The sequence below is a fragment of the Struthio camelus genome, chromosome 10 (assembly GCF_040807025.1).
Source record: "Struthio camelus isolate bStrCam1 chromosome 10, bStrCam1.hap1, whole genome shotgun sequence".
NCBI classification, from domain to species: domain Eukaryota; kingdom Metazoa; phylum Chordata; class Aves; order Struthioniformes; family Struthionidae; genus Struthio; species Struthio camelus.
This window is the reverse complement of record NC_090951.1, coordinates 23,049,544-23,065,093: the sequence shown is the minus strand read 5'-3', so window position 1 is coordinate 23,065,093 and position 15,550 is coordinate 23,049,544. Positions and strand designations below refer to the sequence as shown.

At 42.7% G+C, this 15,550-nt stretch overlaps 1 protein-coding gene across 7 annotated transcripts; it reads left to right on the top strand.

Moving 5' to 3' along the window:
* The first annotated feature begins 3,515 nt into the window (after positions 1-3,515).
* On the top strand, positions 3,516-14,391 carry CMTR2 (cap methyltransferase 2). Of its 7 annotated transcripts, XM_068955924.1 has the most exons (3): positions 3,649-3,754; positions 4,669-4,805; positions 5,314-14,391. In XM_068955924.1, exon 3 carries the CDS (start codon positions 5,333-5,335, stop codon positions 7,625-7,627), a length of 2,295 nt encoding a protein of 764 aa, XP_068812025.1. In that variant the 5' UTR covers positions 3,649-3,754; positions 4,669-4,805; positions 5,314-5,332; the 3' UTR covers positions 7,628-14,391. The 7 variants fall into 7 exon arrangements, with proteins under 7 accessions (XP_068812023.1, XP_068812022.1, XP_068812025.1 ...); XM_068955922.1 differs by lacking the exons at positions 3,649-3,754; positions 4,669-4,805 and adding an exon at positions 3,516-3,595; XM_068955921.1 differs by lacking the exon at positions 4,669-4,805 and having other exon boundaries at positions 3,610-3,754.
* Positions 14,392-15,550: the final 1,159 nt, after the last annotated feature.

Below are 15,550 nucleotides of genomic sequence, written 5' to 3'. Positions count from 1 at the left end.
TGACACAATAGAAATTTGGAAAAGAGCCCGGATGTCCTAAGACTAGCCAGCATACCCACTTTCCAACTCCAGAAGAGGCATCAAAGGTTAAAGAAAAAGCCTAGGGTCACGGTTGCAGAATTTTGCGGGAAACAACAGAAATGTTCCTGTCAAGGAACTCAGTAGCACCAAGACAAAAAGAAAAGGATCTTTTTCAGATTTTAAGAGAGGAGGTCACACTTTCTTAAGGGATAGAAACAGCACAACTGGGGACGAGCAGGTCGGGTTTGGGATGAATGGATGTGCTTTGTGCTGTGAATGTGCTTTGAGGCAGGCAGAAAAATCAAATAGCTCAGGGGAAAATACGATGGAGTCTTTCAACAAAGTATTAGTAAAGATATGTAGAAAAAATACCACAGAAGTTAGTCGACTAAAGACTACAAAAGGCCAGATACCCCTCTGGCCTACAATAAGCACAAATAACTTGAAAAGAAAGAACAAAAAATCATAAGGAAGAAGGAAGAAATACTTATACAGCCCTGTCATAGAAGAAAACAATTTGCAAATGGTTAAATGGTACAACAGAATTATATATATCACTAATGATCATCGAAAATAGACACATTCCTCCAGTCCAATACAGTAAAATACAGTTCATATCCTGGCATTGCACCTAACCATTGGCCCGGAGTTCTGCATATACTTCTCCATAGGAAGAATATGACTATAATCAGGATACTTCCCTGTACTTAGACCACATAGGACAAAAGTTTATTCTTTGCTCTCATTTAGTTTTCTCTCAACAATTTATAATAGTTTCACACAGAGGAGCTCCAGTCCAAACTATTCACCAGTCTCCTGGGCTGTGTTCCCAAATACAGTTCCCCAAAACCCCTCTTTGGAGAACGTGGCTCTCTGCAGGTCACTAGGTGAACATATTATCACTTGTAACCACAGTCCACCAGGAGGTATTATTTACGTTGCCCCAACAGGCCCAACGCTTTCTCGTTGTCTCATCTGCGACGAAATAATGCCACAAAACTGAACAGTCTACAGGGTTTTTCTTATTTCCATTTCACTGATTTTTGTGTTAAGAAGTGAAGGTTAAAAAACTGCAGATCATTTTATTAATGTTCTGCATTACACATTGCTGACTTAAGTCTCACAACACACTTTCGCTGTAGCAGCAGATTACAGATGCAATCCTTCAGATGAAGGAATCAAAATGCAAAACTTGCCTGACTTTAGACTGCAAGCCAAAAAACAGAATGAGAGCCCTGACTGACTGGTCCCTAAGGTCATGCCAAACCACTATATTAAGAGCAACCAACCTTCCCAACCTCACATGGTACATCCCAATTTCTTAGTACAGCTAAAAGCCACAAGACATGTAAAATGTAAATCAGAGCCCCAGATGTGGCTGAGAAGGTGGGAGACAGCAAGTCTTTCCTTAATGTGTATCAAGGTCTGCAGTATCTGCTCTGCACCTTACAAAAAATAAAAAGGCTGCTGCCTGCCTACCGCTAAGAAGGCTAATGTTATCTTCCTAACTGATGGATATTTTACATCCTATACAATGATTGCTAAAAGCATGGTGAGCCTTGATCCAAAAATACACATTTGTGTGACTGATCTTTAGAAATAGGGTGAGAAGAACGGGGTGTTCTGTAGAATCTATTAATTTTCTTCCAGAGCTCAGCTTATGCTTTCAGGCCCCGTTCCTGCATATCTGATATGATCAAAAAAGCCTCCCAAACCTCCAACAAGACCCTTCAACTACATGGATTAGCATGGTTAGACTGCATGTGTACTCTGCTATTTTAAATAAATCAAAAAAAAAAAAAAGTCAGAGGCACAAATAGGACTAGCTTAATTCCTAATTTGAAGACTTCTAATGTTTATGTGAATAAAGTCTGTTTAAGGACAAATGCCTCTGTTCAGGGCTGTCAGTGCTCCAGCTGTGCACACATATGATTGGTGGGGAGGACAGAAGACGAGCTCTCTATCAGCTGCTAGAAATTTAGCCCCATGAAAGTGGGGCTAATCCAGTAAGCAAGTGTTATGTTCCAATGTTGAGTTTCTCATAGAGACAGCAAAGAGTCCTAAAAAGGACTTAGAATCCGGCACAAAGCACCTCATTGAATTTCTGTTTTAACTTGAAGAGATGTTAAGAAAAGATTGGAGGAAACCCAAGTTCGCAAGCTGATTTAACAGTATAAATACAGATTCAGGAAAAAAAAAACAACTTATTTTTCTTAAGTGTGGCTATTGGCCTGTGTTGCTTTGAGCTGGGAATCTTGTAGCGCTGCATGTTCAGCAATGAAGAGTTTGGCATTGTATTTTGGGAGAGCCCTCTTCTCAGCAGCTCAGGCTCACATTAGCAGACTGTTGTGCAGAGGTGTTAAGAGCTACCTTGAAAGCCTAGCAGAATGGGGCTGACGTGGTAAAAGTCCTACTTTCAGACGAGGTAAGATTTTTAACAATGATATTACTGTTACTGCATGATCTGTACAATCATAGACCACCACAGACACCGAAGAGCTAATTAAAACCTTACCTACCCAACCAGCTAGTGGTTTATCTGCTTTAATTTGCTCAGGCTTTTCCCCTCAAACTATGTATGTTGATTGATCAGACAACAATTTTCAAAGGAGCCAATCAAAGGGTGAAGAGGCACCACATACACACAGATAAATCTCCCCTCCACAGCTGGGCTGTGTCTTGTTAGGCAAAGCTTCTTCCTGAGGGGCAGCTTGTGAGTATCTCTCTGTTATGCTGTATGTATTAGCGTTGAATATGCTAGCTTGAGTTTGAAGAGGAATTGTTTCCCTTTTTCATCCAAGGGGTTTAGTGAACAAAAGCTTAGTAGTCCCGTGCCTGTGTTTACAGGCAGTGTGAGGCTTTTTAACCTGCATTTGCTTACACAGAAAGCAGCATACCTATGGCTGTTTCTGTTCTGTAGTGGTATTCCTTTAATTTGGAAAAAAAAACTAAGTAGCTCAAAGAGGAGGAGGGAGGCTGCCTGTTTATAGATGTATACATTCAAGGTATGAATGTAATATATGAACTTGCTAGTGTACCTAACTGATGCTTATGGAACATGATCTCTCATTGAGTGGGATAAAAGGTTAATTATCTATGGAGTAATAATTACTTTGGTGATCCTTAAAATGGATGTGCTGAATTTTAACTATTTAGCTTCCAGCAAAACTTTCTCTAGTTGCCTTAACTCTGGACTCCCCTGTACTCATATCCCTGAAGTGTTAAAGCTCGTTCTGTTCTAGGCCTGGATCAGACTTTACCAGAGAGAAATATGAGAGCGCTAAGGTTAATAAACTTGGCATTAAAGGTTTTCTGCTAACTCATACTATGCTGTTGTCTGCTTGTTCCCCGTTGCTCTGGCAGGTGCCTCGTTCTCCTGTGTGTGAAGAGAAGGGCACTCTGCCGGGCCGGGCGGCCGAGCCGCTCCTGCCGCCTCCCAGTAAGGGCAGCAGCAGGCGGCACTCGAGCCGCCTCAGCCGGGCACGGAGCTCCGCCCGATGGGCGGTGAGCAGCCTGCTTCCGCTCGGGCCCTGCCGGGGGGAGCGGCGCGGAGGCGCAGGGCAGGCGCCTTCAGGTGAACGCCGCGCCCGCCAATGGCTCCGCGCCCCGCTGGAGGGACGAGGCACAGCCCTGCCGGGGGAGGGGGAGCGCAGGGGCGAGGCTCGGGGCAGAGCGGGGCGGCGCGGTGCCTGCGGCCCGCCTCGCTTCCCGCCGCGCCGCCGCAGCCCGCCGGGTAAGAGCGGCGCCTCGGCTGCTAGGCCGCGCCGCAGCCGCGGCCCCGCGTGACGGGCGGGCGGCGCGGCGCGGGGGAACAGGGCCGTGCGGCCGCGGCGGCGGAGACCCTGGCTCCCGGCGGGGGCGCCGCTCGGGGCCCTGCCGGAGAGCAGCGCGCGGGCTGTGTGAGAAAGGAGGCGGCTGCTGCTGGTGAGCTAGCCGGCTGCCTGCTCCCTCGCATGCTTTGGGCGGCCAGTTTAGGGGCTTGCTGGCCCGAGCCTTAATAAAAGACCATGCTTATAGCTGGTGTTCCCAAAGGTAGTTTGGGGCACAGTGTTTGCCTGTACTGAGAAGGGCTGGAAAACTTCAGTTTCCCCCCACTCTTGACGTGTTGAGTGGAAGGACAGCGTGCAAGGCCAAAAAAGGCCTCCTAAGGGAAAGTGAAACTAGCTGATTTCTGCCTCCGTCAAAAGGCGATTGCCCCGGGAAAAGGAGGGGTGAAGTTCTGCAGGTCTAGCCTGAACTATCACCCGTGTGTGCTTAACCATATGCTTCCCTTCAGGGGGTAAGCAGTTGCATTTTCTTCTGAGGTAATGATGTCTTTGAGAAGGTTAAAATGGTATGTGAAGGAATTTCCCGTCTCCTGTGGTCACCTTAAATAATGTTGCTTAAATGAAAATCTGAGTTTTGAAAATCTAAGTTTGACTGTCTCACTAGTGAACTGAAATTCTCCCTCGCATGCTCTGTGCTAATGGAGCAGATGGCAGCAGCCTTGTTAGCTTTGTGCAGAACGTGCTTATGTTAGCCTGGCGTTATCCATTTAGAGCGCAGTGCTTTCCACGACTCTGTTAACATCAAGTACGAGTTAGAATTGACCATAAATAGCCAAGAAAACCTTATTTTCTCATTTCGGATTCCCTTCTGCTTTTCCAGGAGGGAAAACTAGGCATAAGGCTTTGAAGTGGCCTAGCCAAAACTGTGTGCGCTCATGAAGCTGAGCGCAGAATATGAGTTTTGTGTGTGTTAAACCTCTCACCGAGGAATCATCAACTAAGTGGCTGTAGTCAGAGGTGGGTAATGAGGGAGCTTTCCTAATGTCCCACTCAGTTTGGTGGAAGGGGAATGAATATTAGCCGTTGTGAGTTAGGAGGAAATAGAGGGAGCAGCTGTACTCAAAAGCTGCCTTTGCTTGTTCCCCATACTCCTTGTACTTCACTATCTTGAGTTAATATTGTCATAATCCCTTGAAAAGGTTTGTGGCCCACTTGTTTAACCTCTGTAGGTTGAGACATACTCTTTTTTGTGGCTCGAGGAGATACTGAATCAGTGTTTGGATCTATGTTGTAAGTGGAATATTCAGAGTTCAGCTAAGTCAGCCTTCCTTTCTCTATGAAAGTTGCATAAAGGGTAACTGTGGACCTCTGAACCTCCTGATTTCCAAATAGCCTTTTTCAAGATAACGGTGATCTATTTTACTGTTCACATTAATACATGATACACTCACACTCTCACTTTGCCTATTATATATATATATAAGAATTGTAACAACAATCTTTCTTTTCTCCTGCTGTCTTCCAGGTGGTGAATCAATCCAAGAATGAACAAATGTAAGAAGCCTTATGTTGACCAGACTGCAAAACTTGAGAAGTTCAGTCCTGATATACTTGCTGAAATTGAGAAGCTTTTTGCAAAGAAGTTTGCTTACATTAAGCCTGTGAATAATGAATGGCAACTACCAGATCCCAGTGATGCTTTTACCTGTGATCACAAGGAATTCAACTCACTCCTTGCTCTGAAGGACTCAATGAATGAAGTCAAGAATCAGCTGAGTGATAAGAACCTGGATGAATGGCATCAGCACACCTCATTTACCAATAAAGCAGGGAAAATAATTCCTCATGTGAAGAAATCTCTGAATGCTGAGCTGTGTACCCAGGCTTGGTGCAAGTTTCATGAGATCCTGTGCAGCTTTCCTCTTCTCCCTGAAGAAGCTCTTCAGGACGGAGAACTGAATTCTGTCCACCTCTGTGAAGCACCTGGAGCTTTTATAGCCAGTCTGAATCACTATCTGAAATCCCACCACATCCCTTGTGACTGGAATTGGGTAGCTAATACTCTAAACCCATACCATGAAGCGAATGACACCCTTGTGATGATTATGGATGACCGTCTTATTGCAAATACCTTGCCATGGTGGTACTTTGGCCCAGATAACACTGGTGATGTGATGACATTGAAACATCTAACAGGACTTCAGCACTTCATAAATAATATGACCACAATTCACTTGGTAACTGCTGATGGTAGTTTTGACTGCCAGGGAAACCCAGGTGAACAGGAAGCTCTTGTTTCACCCCTGCTCTACTGTGAAACAGTCACTGCTTTAATGATCCTGAGCGCTGGAGGATCCTTTGTTTTGAAGATGTTCACGTTGTTTGAACACTGTTCTACCAATCTGCTCTTTCTGCTAAACTGTTCTTTTGAGGAGGTCCATGTCTTTAAGCCAGCCACTAGCAAAGCTGGTAACTCAGAGGCCTATGTGATTTGTCTTCGTTATTTGGGCAGAGAGAGCATTCACCTGCTGCTTTCTAAGATGATACAGAACTTTGGATCAGAGATGGTCAACCAAGCACTTTTTCCCCAGCATATGATACCAGAATCTTTTCTGAAAATACACGAAGAATGTTGCACATTCTTCCACAAGTGCCAAGTAGAGACCATCTCTGAGAACATCCAGCTCTTTAAGTGTATGGAAGAAGCAGAGCAGACAAAACTGAACAGCTTAAGAGATTGTGCGGTGGAGTTCTTTATGCAAAGATATTGCATGAAACCTATTGCCAGAAATAACTGGCTGGTGAAGAAATCTCAGGCTGGTTGCAGCATGAATGCAAAATGGTTTGGGCAAAGGAACAAGTATTTTAGTACGTACAATGAAAGGAAGATGCTAGAAACCCTAACATGGAATGATAAAATGGCAAAGGGCTATTTTAATCACTGGGCTGAAGAGCACAGCTTAAATAATGCCGGTAAAATGTGCATTTTGGAAGGATCATCTTCTAACCTTGAATGTAGCTTGTGGTATATTTTGGAAGGAAAGAGGCTACCAATGGTAAAGTGTTCTCCATTTTGTGATGGTCAAGTGTTAGAAAGCCTTAATGAAGCTATGAAAGGATTGGTAGTGGGCAGGCTGAAAAGCAGACAAATGCTGCAGCCTTGTCCCTCTTGTGAGGTTCTTCCTGGGGAAGTGATACTGGCGGAACTGTCTAGTCTTACCAGGTGTCACCAGGAGGTCCTGAATGCAAGTTGTACTGACCAATTCAAGTGCCTTGTGGTGGACTTTCCATCCCTTTGTGATATCGAAAGCCAACCCAACATGGAAATGAAGCTCCTAGACTCAGCCACGCTGCTGACATTTAGCTTCTCTTTGTTTTATGATGGAGAACCAAAATACCAGCAGCAGCTTTTGGAGTGTGTTCTGCATTTGTTGAATGAACTTGAAATAGGAGATGCATTGATTCTGCCTATTCTTTCTTGCTTTACACGCTTCACAGCTGGCCTCATCTTTATACTGCATCACTGTTTCAGATGCATCACGTTTGCTTGTCCGACTTCCCATGAACCACTGAAGACCTGTGCTGTTTTGCTCTGCATTAGTTACCAGGGTCTACCAAATCCAGTTGCTGAATATCTGCACCAGCTGAATAAACTAATGAGCTCTTTGCTAGACTCAGACTCTCCGCAGCAGGTTTTGCAGTTTGTGCCAATGGAGGTTCTCCTCCAGGGGAAGCTGTTGGAGTTCTTGTGGGATTTGAACACAGTCATTGCAAAGAGACAACTCCACTTGGTTGTGCAAGCTGAGCAGCAGCAAATGACTAGCGATATTTCATTCTAAAGTTTTAGAATTGAGCAAGTTCCTGCTCTTAGAGCTTGTTTCATAGGCAGGTAGAAGTTGTGAGAAACGCTGCTGTGTGGCTGTGATGTCATTGTAAAACCTTGGCGTGGCATTCGTAGTGTTGGGATGCTGTTTTGAGCTACCAGGATTTGTGGAAGCCAGAATGTGGTGTTTGGGCCAGAACGCTTGGCAGTATGCAAGTCTGATGCAAGGCGTACTGGGAAAAATGTCCTGTGAGCAAGCAGGTTTTAATTTTGTGTATGCTGTATTTTTGACAGGTCATTTTGTGGCCTTGTCCATCCCTTCCCCCAAATGAATGAATGGGTCATTATAACTTTATTTTTAAATGGTTTATGGGATCTTTCTTAAATTGTCTTGAGACACCTGAGTGAAAGTCAGACTCGCCCCTGTTTAATGGTAATGGCTATTAATGAGGATGTGCAAATGCACTGAAGGAGCATTAAGCTGGAAAAATGCATGCTACTTTCTTTAGAAAATTATGGTTAACTTTTAATTTGGTTCCCCTTTGGGATAAAAATGGGGAAATTGGTAACTGATAGTGTTCCTTTAAGGGAATCAGTTTTATTTTTCATATTGCTTGTTTAAGACCTTAATTTTGAGATATAACTTGTGTGTATTAACATTTAGTTTTACGTTTATAGTTTACATGGGAAAACCTGCTCAGAGGGAGAAATGGCGTTTAAAGGAGAAATGGCTTTACTGTTGATGGATCCGCATCCGCAAGATCTCTCAGAAAAAGGCTGAAAGAGTGCAGTTAGTAAAAAGGAAAATACAGTCCCCTGATTAATTACCAGTCACCTTCTGGAAGCACTCCTAATTATATGATGTAGGAGGTTGAAGGGTAATTGATCACTAGGAAGGACTGAAAGCACTGCTGAAAAACTGTTTTGTCTGGAGGTGCTGCACATTTAATAGGCTTTCTTGCCACGTTGATCGGGGCAGAATTTAATGCATTTAAGAGTTCATTTTTTTATTTAAGGATTTGATAGGTGAGCGAGTTTGTGGCTCAAATCTGACTAATTCATAACATTTTCTAAAGATCTTGCTTTTTACAGTTGCTTGTAAATAGAAGCAGAGAAATCTGCCTAACAAAAGCTTCTGGGATTGGTCATTGTCCACTTTAATTTATTTAAATGAACTTACTTTTTTGCAGGGAGCTGAGTCATGTTTCCTCCTGATCAGGAAGAGGGAGGCTACAGATTGTGATACAGGGCTGTCATAGCTTCTTCTGTACATCATTTCTGAACCTCCTAACTCAAGAGTGCAAGCGGGGCCACAGATAAATTTCTCTGAGGAATAAAAGTAGCAATGATCACTAAAACAGGAAGGGGAAAGAGATTTTAGAGGAAGAATGGATGACAGGACAGTATCAAAGACCACCTGTAAAAGCCTTCTTTTTCTGAGACAGAAAGCATGATAAAGGTATTGTCCACTCCAGGCACCCCCACCTCATTGCTGCTGTTTCAGAGATGATTAATGTTTCTGAAACTCCTGCTGAGCTGAAGCATTGTAAGACTTAAAGCAGAGGTAATGATATATTTCAAGTGTGTAGAGATGCTTACATTGTGAACATCTGTTGTGGAGGTCATGAGGCTAGAGAAGGATCTCATCCAGTAGATAAACCTAAGTAACTTTTTTCCTCACTAATGTTAGTCTGATTTGTTTTTTTTAACTATTGTTTATATAGGTAAAGTAAAATTTTGAGGTGACTGACAGTCTATGAGAGAAAATGCATTTATTTTTTCAAATTTTCCTGTCTGCTCTGTACATCTGACAATGCAGATTTCCTTGAATTTCCTTCCTATCCCGTTGTTCCCAATATCATTGGGCAGTCTTCCTCTTTTCCTAAATTTTTAGGAGGAAACATTTTAAATGGCAACAAAACTTCCGGCAGAGTTAAGACTATGTGTTCCAGGATATGCTGGACTGTCATAGTCTCTCAGCCAGGGGAGAAATGTAATCTCTCTGTTAGAAAGTACCAAAAAAGATCTGTGTGCACTCTGCTATGAAAAACTAGATCCCTAAAATGAAGGGAATTACTGTGGTGGGGACCCTGATGTCCAGTTTGCTTTGTCTTTTTTGTTCCTTGCCGCATGTTGGGAGATGACAGGAAATATCCTTTGACAGCAGCTGCCCCTTCTGTTAACCTAGCCAAACCAAGTCCTTCCCTTTTTTTTTGTCCTTTTTAGTTTTCCGTGGCAGGAGTTCCAAAGTTAGGAATGATACTTGTCCTTTTAATTGTGAAAATGCTGCATTGTCATAGCTATCTCTAGACCAAAGATGTCTTCAAGGAAAAACACTTAATTTCTGTTATTACTTTTGGTATATGTAAGAATGCAAGGGAAGCGTGCATTAACTTTTTTTGGAGAGGCTCTGATGACATCAGCTTTTGATGCTGGCAGTTTCTTTGACCAATTTTTACTTGATTTGGGATGAGACCTGATTAAATGTTTCTGTATCCTGGTTGCTTTTAACTTGCTCTGTTTTACCGGTTTGAAGATGTAGTAGCTACTGGCTTTCATATTTAGGATCTTCAAGTTTCATGTGGGGAAAAGAATGAGTTGGTTGTGATGTGATCAAGAAATATGCAAACTTGAGGTAAATTCAGTTTGGAAACACAGACCAGCATGGTCACTGCACAATGAAGAATTGGTATCTAGACCCTCTGATAGCTAGGAGCTCCATTGTTTTTTCTGAAGCTTTTTGGATGTTTTGTTCTAAGCCAGCATGATATTTTGGAGTAAGTAGTCACATGAAGGTTAGATAAATTGGGTTCTCCACTAAGTGTAAATAGTGATATACATATATATATATATATTTTTCGTTGAGTACATTAAAGTTTAGAGATGTGCCACTTGTCTTTACTAATTTTATATTGTGTTTAGGTGCATTTGGATGTGTACAGCTTGTATGTGTGCTTGCCGCTAGTTTTCCAATTTAATTTCTACAAGGCATAATGAGATTTATAGTATGAAATCCAGTAGCCTGTAAAATGGTACTAATTTGTGTCTCTTCGTATTAATTTAAGTTGTTTCTAACAAATTACTGATTGTAAAAAAAAAAAAAAAAAAAAAAAAAAAACCATATATTTAGCAGAATTATTGTCTATTACAAAAACAGCTTGGGATTTAAGGGAAGGGCTTAATATTGGACAGCTGGAAAAAGGAATTAAAACCCCTGATTTCTGGCAGCTTAGCTGGGTAAATTAGGATGTGGAATACTATTGAATACTTGATTCAACTGGAAGCAAAGGTGGACCAGTAAGCTGTAGCCTCTGATCCTTGTAATTTCCTGCTACCATTCCTGAAATCTGTCTTTTGACATCTTACTGTTTGTTTTATAGATGTCTTGCAGAACATTAATTTTTAAGGGGGAAGAGGGAGAAATCCTGTGCAATTTGTCCTGGCTTTTTTGGTGGAACTAAATTGTTTTGTTTATCAGTACTAGTTGTCCCTATTTCTCACTTTGAACAAGAGCCTTCCAAGTTTCTGCTTGTGCTCTTTGAAAATCGTGTGCACTTTTTTTTTAAGCACATTATTGAGTGAAGACAGGGAAATCGCATTTTTTTTTTGCCTGTCTGGTGATGGTTTCTCAGTCTCATTCTTGCAGCTACTTCTGGAAGTGACATACTGATATCCTTAGCCCCAATTCTTTGTTCGTTTATTTCAGGTGACACAAAGATCACATGCTGCTACCTGTTTATTCCAGAAATGCATTTTCAGCCCATGGCTGTTCACTGGTTACTCTTAAGGCAATAATTTGGATTGCCATTAAGCTCTTGTATGTGACTCCTTGTAATTCCAAAACTGATTCCACATGTTAAGATAAATTTGTTATAAGAATTAGCTGATAGCTGCAGACACTTCTGCTTAGGTTTGTTTTATAACTAATCAATGTATGCTTTTGTTTTGAAGGATGTATGTATTTGCATAAGTATGCTAAGGGATGTTGGTTTACATGGCGATTGTGTCTTTTCATTTGATCTGGAAATGAGTGTTAAAAGGCCTTTTTAAAAGAAAGGAAAAATGATTTACCTGGGGAAAATAAAGCATTTTATTTTGGGTTTTAAGTATTACTTTAAATGTCTGTCTATCGAAACATGGAGCAAAACAATGAAATACAGTTGCAGAAGCTTGGGGAGGTGTCAAACACTGGGAAAGGAAGCTTTACAACTTTCAATTTTTACCTGAGCAGAAACTTCTTCATCCTGCCAAGTGGATCCATCCTAATGCATGAAGGCTAGTGGTGTATTTGAACGGCCTGCTTAATGGAGGGTGCTTGGTATAAATTTTCTTTAACTGTCTTTGCCTTAGCAGTTTACTGCTTCAGGGAGAGGCTTCAGTTGCAAACATGGTCAAAGCAGGGTGTAGAAGGCCTTTTTGGAGCTTTCTTGGCCTTATTACCAACGTTTACAGTCTATGCCTCCTTGTGTGGTTACTGTAACCTACTTCAACAGCAAGGACTTTGTCTTAAGGGTCTTCAGTTTCTCCTGGCTATAACAGACCATTTGGTATGAGTAGACCATTAGGTGATATACTTCTGTCAGCAGAATTTATTAATGCTTATCTATGTTTCTTGTTCTCTTGCCTTCACTGAATTGTATTATTAAACAAAAAAGCTGCATGCCTTATTTCTCAGGGTCAGTTCTGCTGTACTAACGAGTTCCAGCTGACTTTCTTTGACTTGGCTATCTGATTTGTCCTGGGACTGCTTGCTAACTAGTTTTTATTGAAATTATTAATGCTAATGTTTTTATTGCCTTTCTGCTCTGGAAGTGAAGGAAAACTCCATATTATGGAGCTGGGGAAGACCAACGTGTGTCCTAGAGGTATGATGTGATACAAGAACTATATACTGTTCTGATACCTTAGTTTTCTTAGAGCCAGTTGGTATCTGTTGGGGAAAATTCTTAAACTAGAAGTGGTGTTGAACATATGCTGAAATAAAGGACAGTGTCTTCTCCCTTGACTTTAATGATAAATTCTAGGCAGCGAGCATTGACCATAACTTCAAAATATGTTTAGGGGGATTGCAAAGAGTTTGTAAATGAAAGTTCTTTTGAAATGGGGAACTGGGTTGGAAGAACCTATTAGAAGGACTGTCAAGTCAAGTTTGGTCAAAACATTGTTAAATGTGGTTTTACTGCATTATAGGTAAATGTAAATGCTGAAAATAGTCTTCAAACCACTAAGCAGTGCTCAAATGTTTGCGTTCCCAATATTACTGTATAAAAACAGTGCCTGAAAACATATAAAATGACAGACTGGAAACGAAGGGAAAAACACTGCCTTCCATTCTGTTACAAACTTTAAAACTGCATCACTGACTTCTTCAATCCTTAAAGTAACTTTATATACCACATTGATTATAAATCCTATTGAATTTTGGTAGATCTTAATACGCTGGCATGCTTGCTAGATTATTCAAGAGTTTAAGTGGTGTGGAAAGCTAAGCCAAATCACTGACCATAGTGCAAGTCAACTCTCTCCCTAACTGAGCTGCGTTATTTGACTGATCTGAGAGCCTTCTCTGATGGAATGACTAGCTGGGTAGATGAGGGGTGAGCAGTGGGTGTTGTCTCCCTGGACTTCAGCAAGTCTTTGGGTGTTGTCTCCCTGGACTTCAGCAAGTCTTTGGATGCTGTCTCCCATCACATCCTCGTAGGCAAGCTCAGGAAGCGTGGGTTAGATGAGTGGACAGTGAGGTGGATTGAGAGCTGGCTGGATGGCCGAGCTCAGAGGGTTGTGGTGAATGGCGCAGAGTCAAGTTGGAGGCCTGTAGCTAGTGGAGTCCCCCAGGGGTCAGTCCTGGGTCCAGTCTTGTTCAATGTAGTCATCAATGCCCTGGAGAAAGGGACAGAGTGCACCCTCAGCAAGTTTGCTGATGATGCAAAGCTGGGGGGAGTGGCTGACACACCAGAAGACTGCTGCCATCCTGGGGTGCATCCTGTATCCTGGGGTGCATTAGGCGGAGTGTTGCCAGCAGGTGGAGGGAGGTGATCCTGCCCCTGTCCTCAGCCCTGGGGAGGCCTCACCTGGAGTACTGTGTCCAGTTCTGGGCTCCCCAGTACAAGAGAGACATGGCACTACTGGAGAGAGAATCCAGCGGAGGGCTACCAAGATGATGAGGGGACTGGAGCATCTCTGCTATGAAGAAAGGCTGCAAGAGCTGGGCCTGTTCAGTCTGGAGAAGAGAAGGCTGAGAGGCGATCTGATCAACGTGTGCAAGTATCTAAAAGGGGAGGATGAGGCCAGTCTCTTCTCCGTGGTGCCCAGCGACAGGACAAGAGGCAACAGGCAGAAACTGAACCACAGGAAGTTCCACCTAAACCTGAGAAAAAACTTCTAGACTGTGAGGGTGACAGAGCATTGGAACAGGTTGCCCAGAGAGGTGGTGGAGTCTCCTTCACTGGAGATATTCAAAACTGGCCTGGATGTGATCCTGGGCAATGTGCTCTAGAGGTCCCTGCTTGAGCAGGGAGGTTGGACTAGATGATCTCCAGAGGTCCCTTCCAACCTTGGCCATTCTGTGATCTAGCAAGTACTTTTACTGTGTTGTATCAGGCTCTTGGTGTCCTCAAGGGAAACCGCAGAAATGAAACTTCTGTAATACAGCTCCTCGTACTTGAAGGCAATTAGTGCACCTCAGTGGCCACTTCCATTAAAAGAATATTCTTCCTCCGTAGGAAGCTAAAATGCATTCATTAAAGTGTATCTTCAGAGTGCATTATTAAATGAAGATGATTATCACTTGTTAGCAAATTGATTTTATCTGAATTGGGTGATAGCGGGGAAGTGAATCAATATTCAAATCTTATTTGTTGCTAAAGCTAGAGATCATTATCTGTATAGCTAAGAAATATAAGTGGGTGAATGCTGCCTCGTATAAATGAAAGGTCATGCTGAGGTACCCTTAGGTCCTTAACTGTCGTGTACCTGTGACTCAAAAACAATGACCCAGTAGCAAGTCGGTAATGAACCCTCAATTAGACTGAAGAATGAAGGGACTATGGTGGTGAAGTGCCTTCATTTAAGTCTCCAGGGAATTAAGAAGATTAAATACTGTCTTTATAATCAGTTGACTGCCCCAGGTTGATGACAGAGCACTTCATAATTCTTGAGTTGAAATGTAATGAAATCTGTCTTGGGGTCACAATTAAACCAAACGCCAAGGTGGCTGCTGAATGTCTCCACATTTGTGTCAAAGAGCATTGCTGTCTGAAGATGACAGCGTTCAGCGGAGGAGCGTGGGTTTGGAGTAGGACTGCTACTGATGGGGACATCCGAATTGTGGGAACAGTATGGGAATTGGGGTTCCCTACCTTCCTTACCGCAGCTACACTGGTACCCCCAGCTCTGCTAGCTTGAGCAAGCCACGCTGCAAGCTGGGCAGACAGTTTTTAAAGCCCTGTATGGAGTAGGTCAGCAGTACAGGGTGTGTTTGGGGCTAATCTGCCTTAGGCCTGGGACTGCCACAGTTTTCCTGGCCAGTAGCAGTGGTGCTGATCAGTTGTGGAGGCTTGCTGTCACCTAAAACACATTAGCAGCTGTGTATCTCTTAGAACTGGCATTGAATGAGCGTTAGCATGAACTAAAAGGGGCCTGGATCCAGTCAAGGTGTTCTGAGAAAGAGCTGCATCCCTGGCTAGATCTAAACCTTACTTCTGCTCTGCAAGACTGCTGAAAGGGCTAGTTTTCAGTTATTGGAGCTTGCACGTTGTATGGAAATAGCCAAAGTAGACTTGGTGTTTAATAACTGTCAGTTCTGTGGCCTTAACTATAAATGACAAAGTAATTGATTTCAGGGTGTTAATAAAAATGTAGGTTTATAGAGAAGTAGTTATGCCTAGGATGCACAGCTAATAGCACTGGAGCTGGATAAAACCTAAATTAGCTTTGTATT

Coding starts and splice junctions, on each gene's coding strand:
- CMTR2 (XM_068955922.1), top strand. CDS start 5,333: ATGAACAAATGTAAGAAGCCTTATGTTGACCAGACTGCAAAACTTGAG.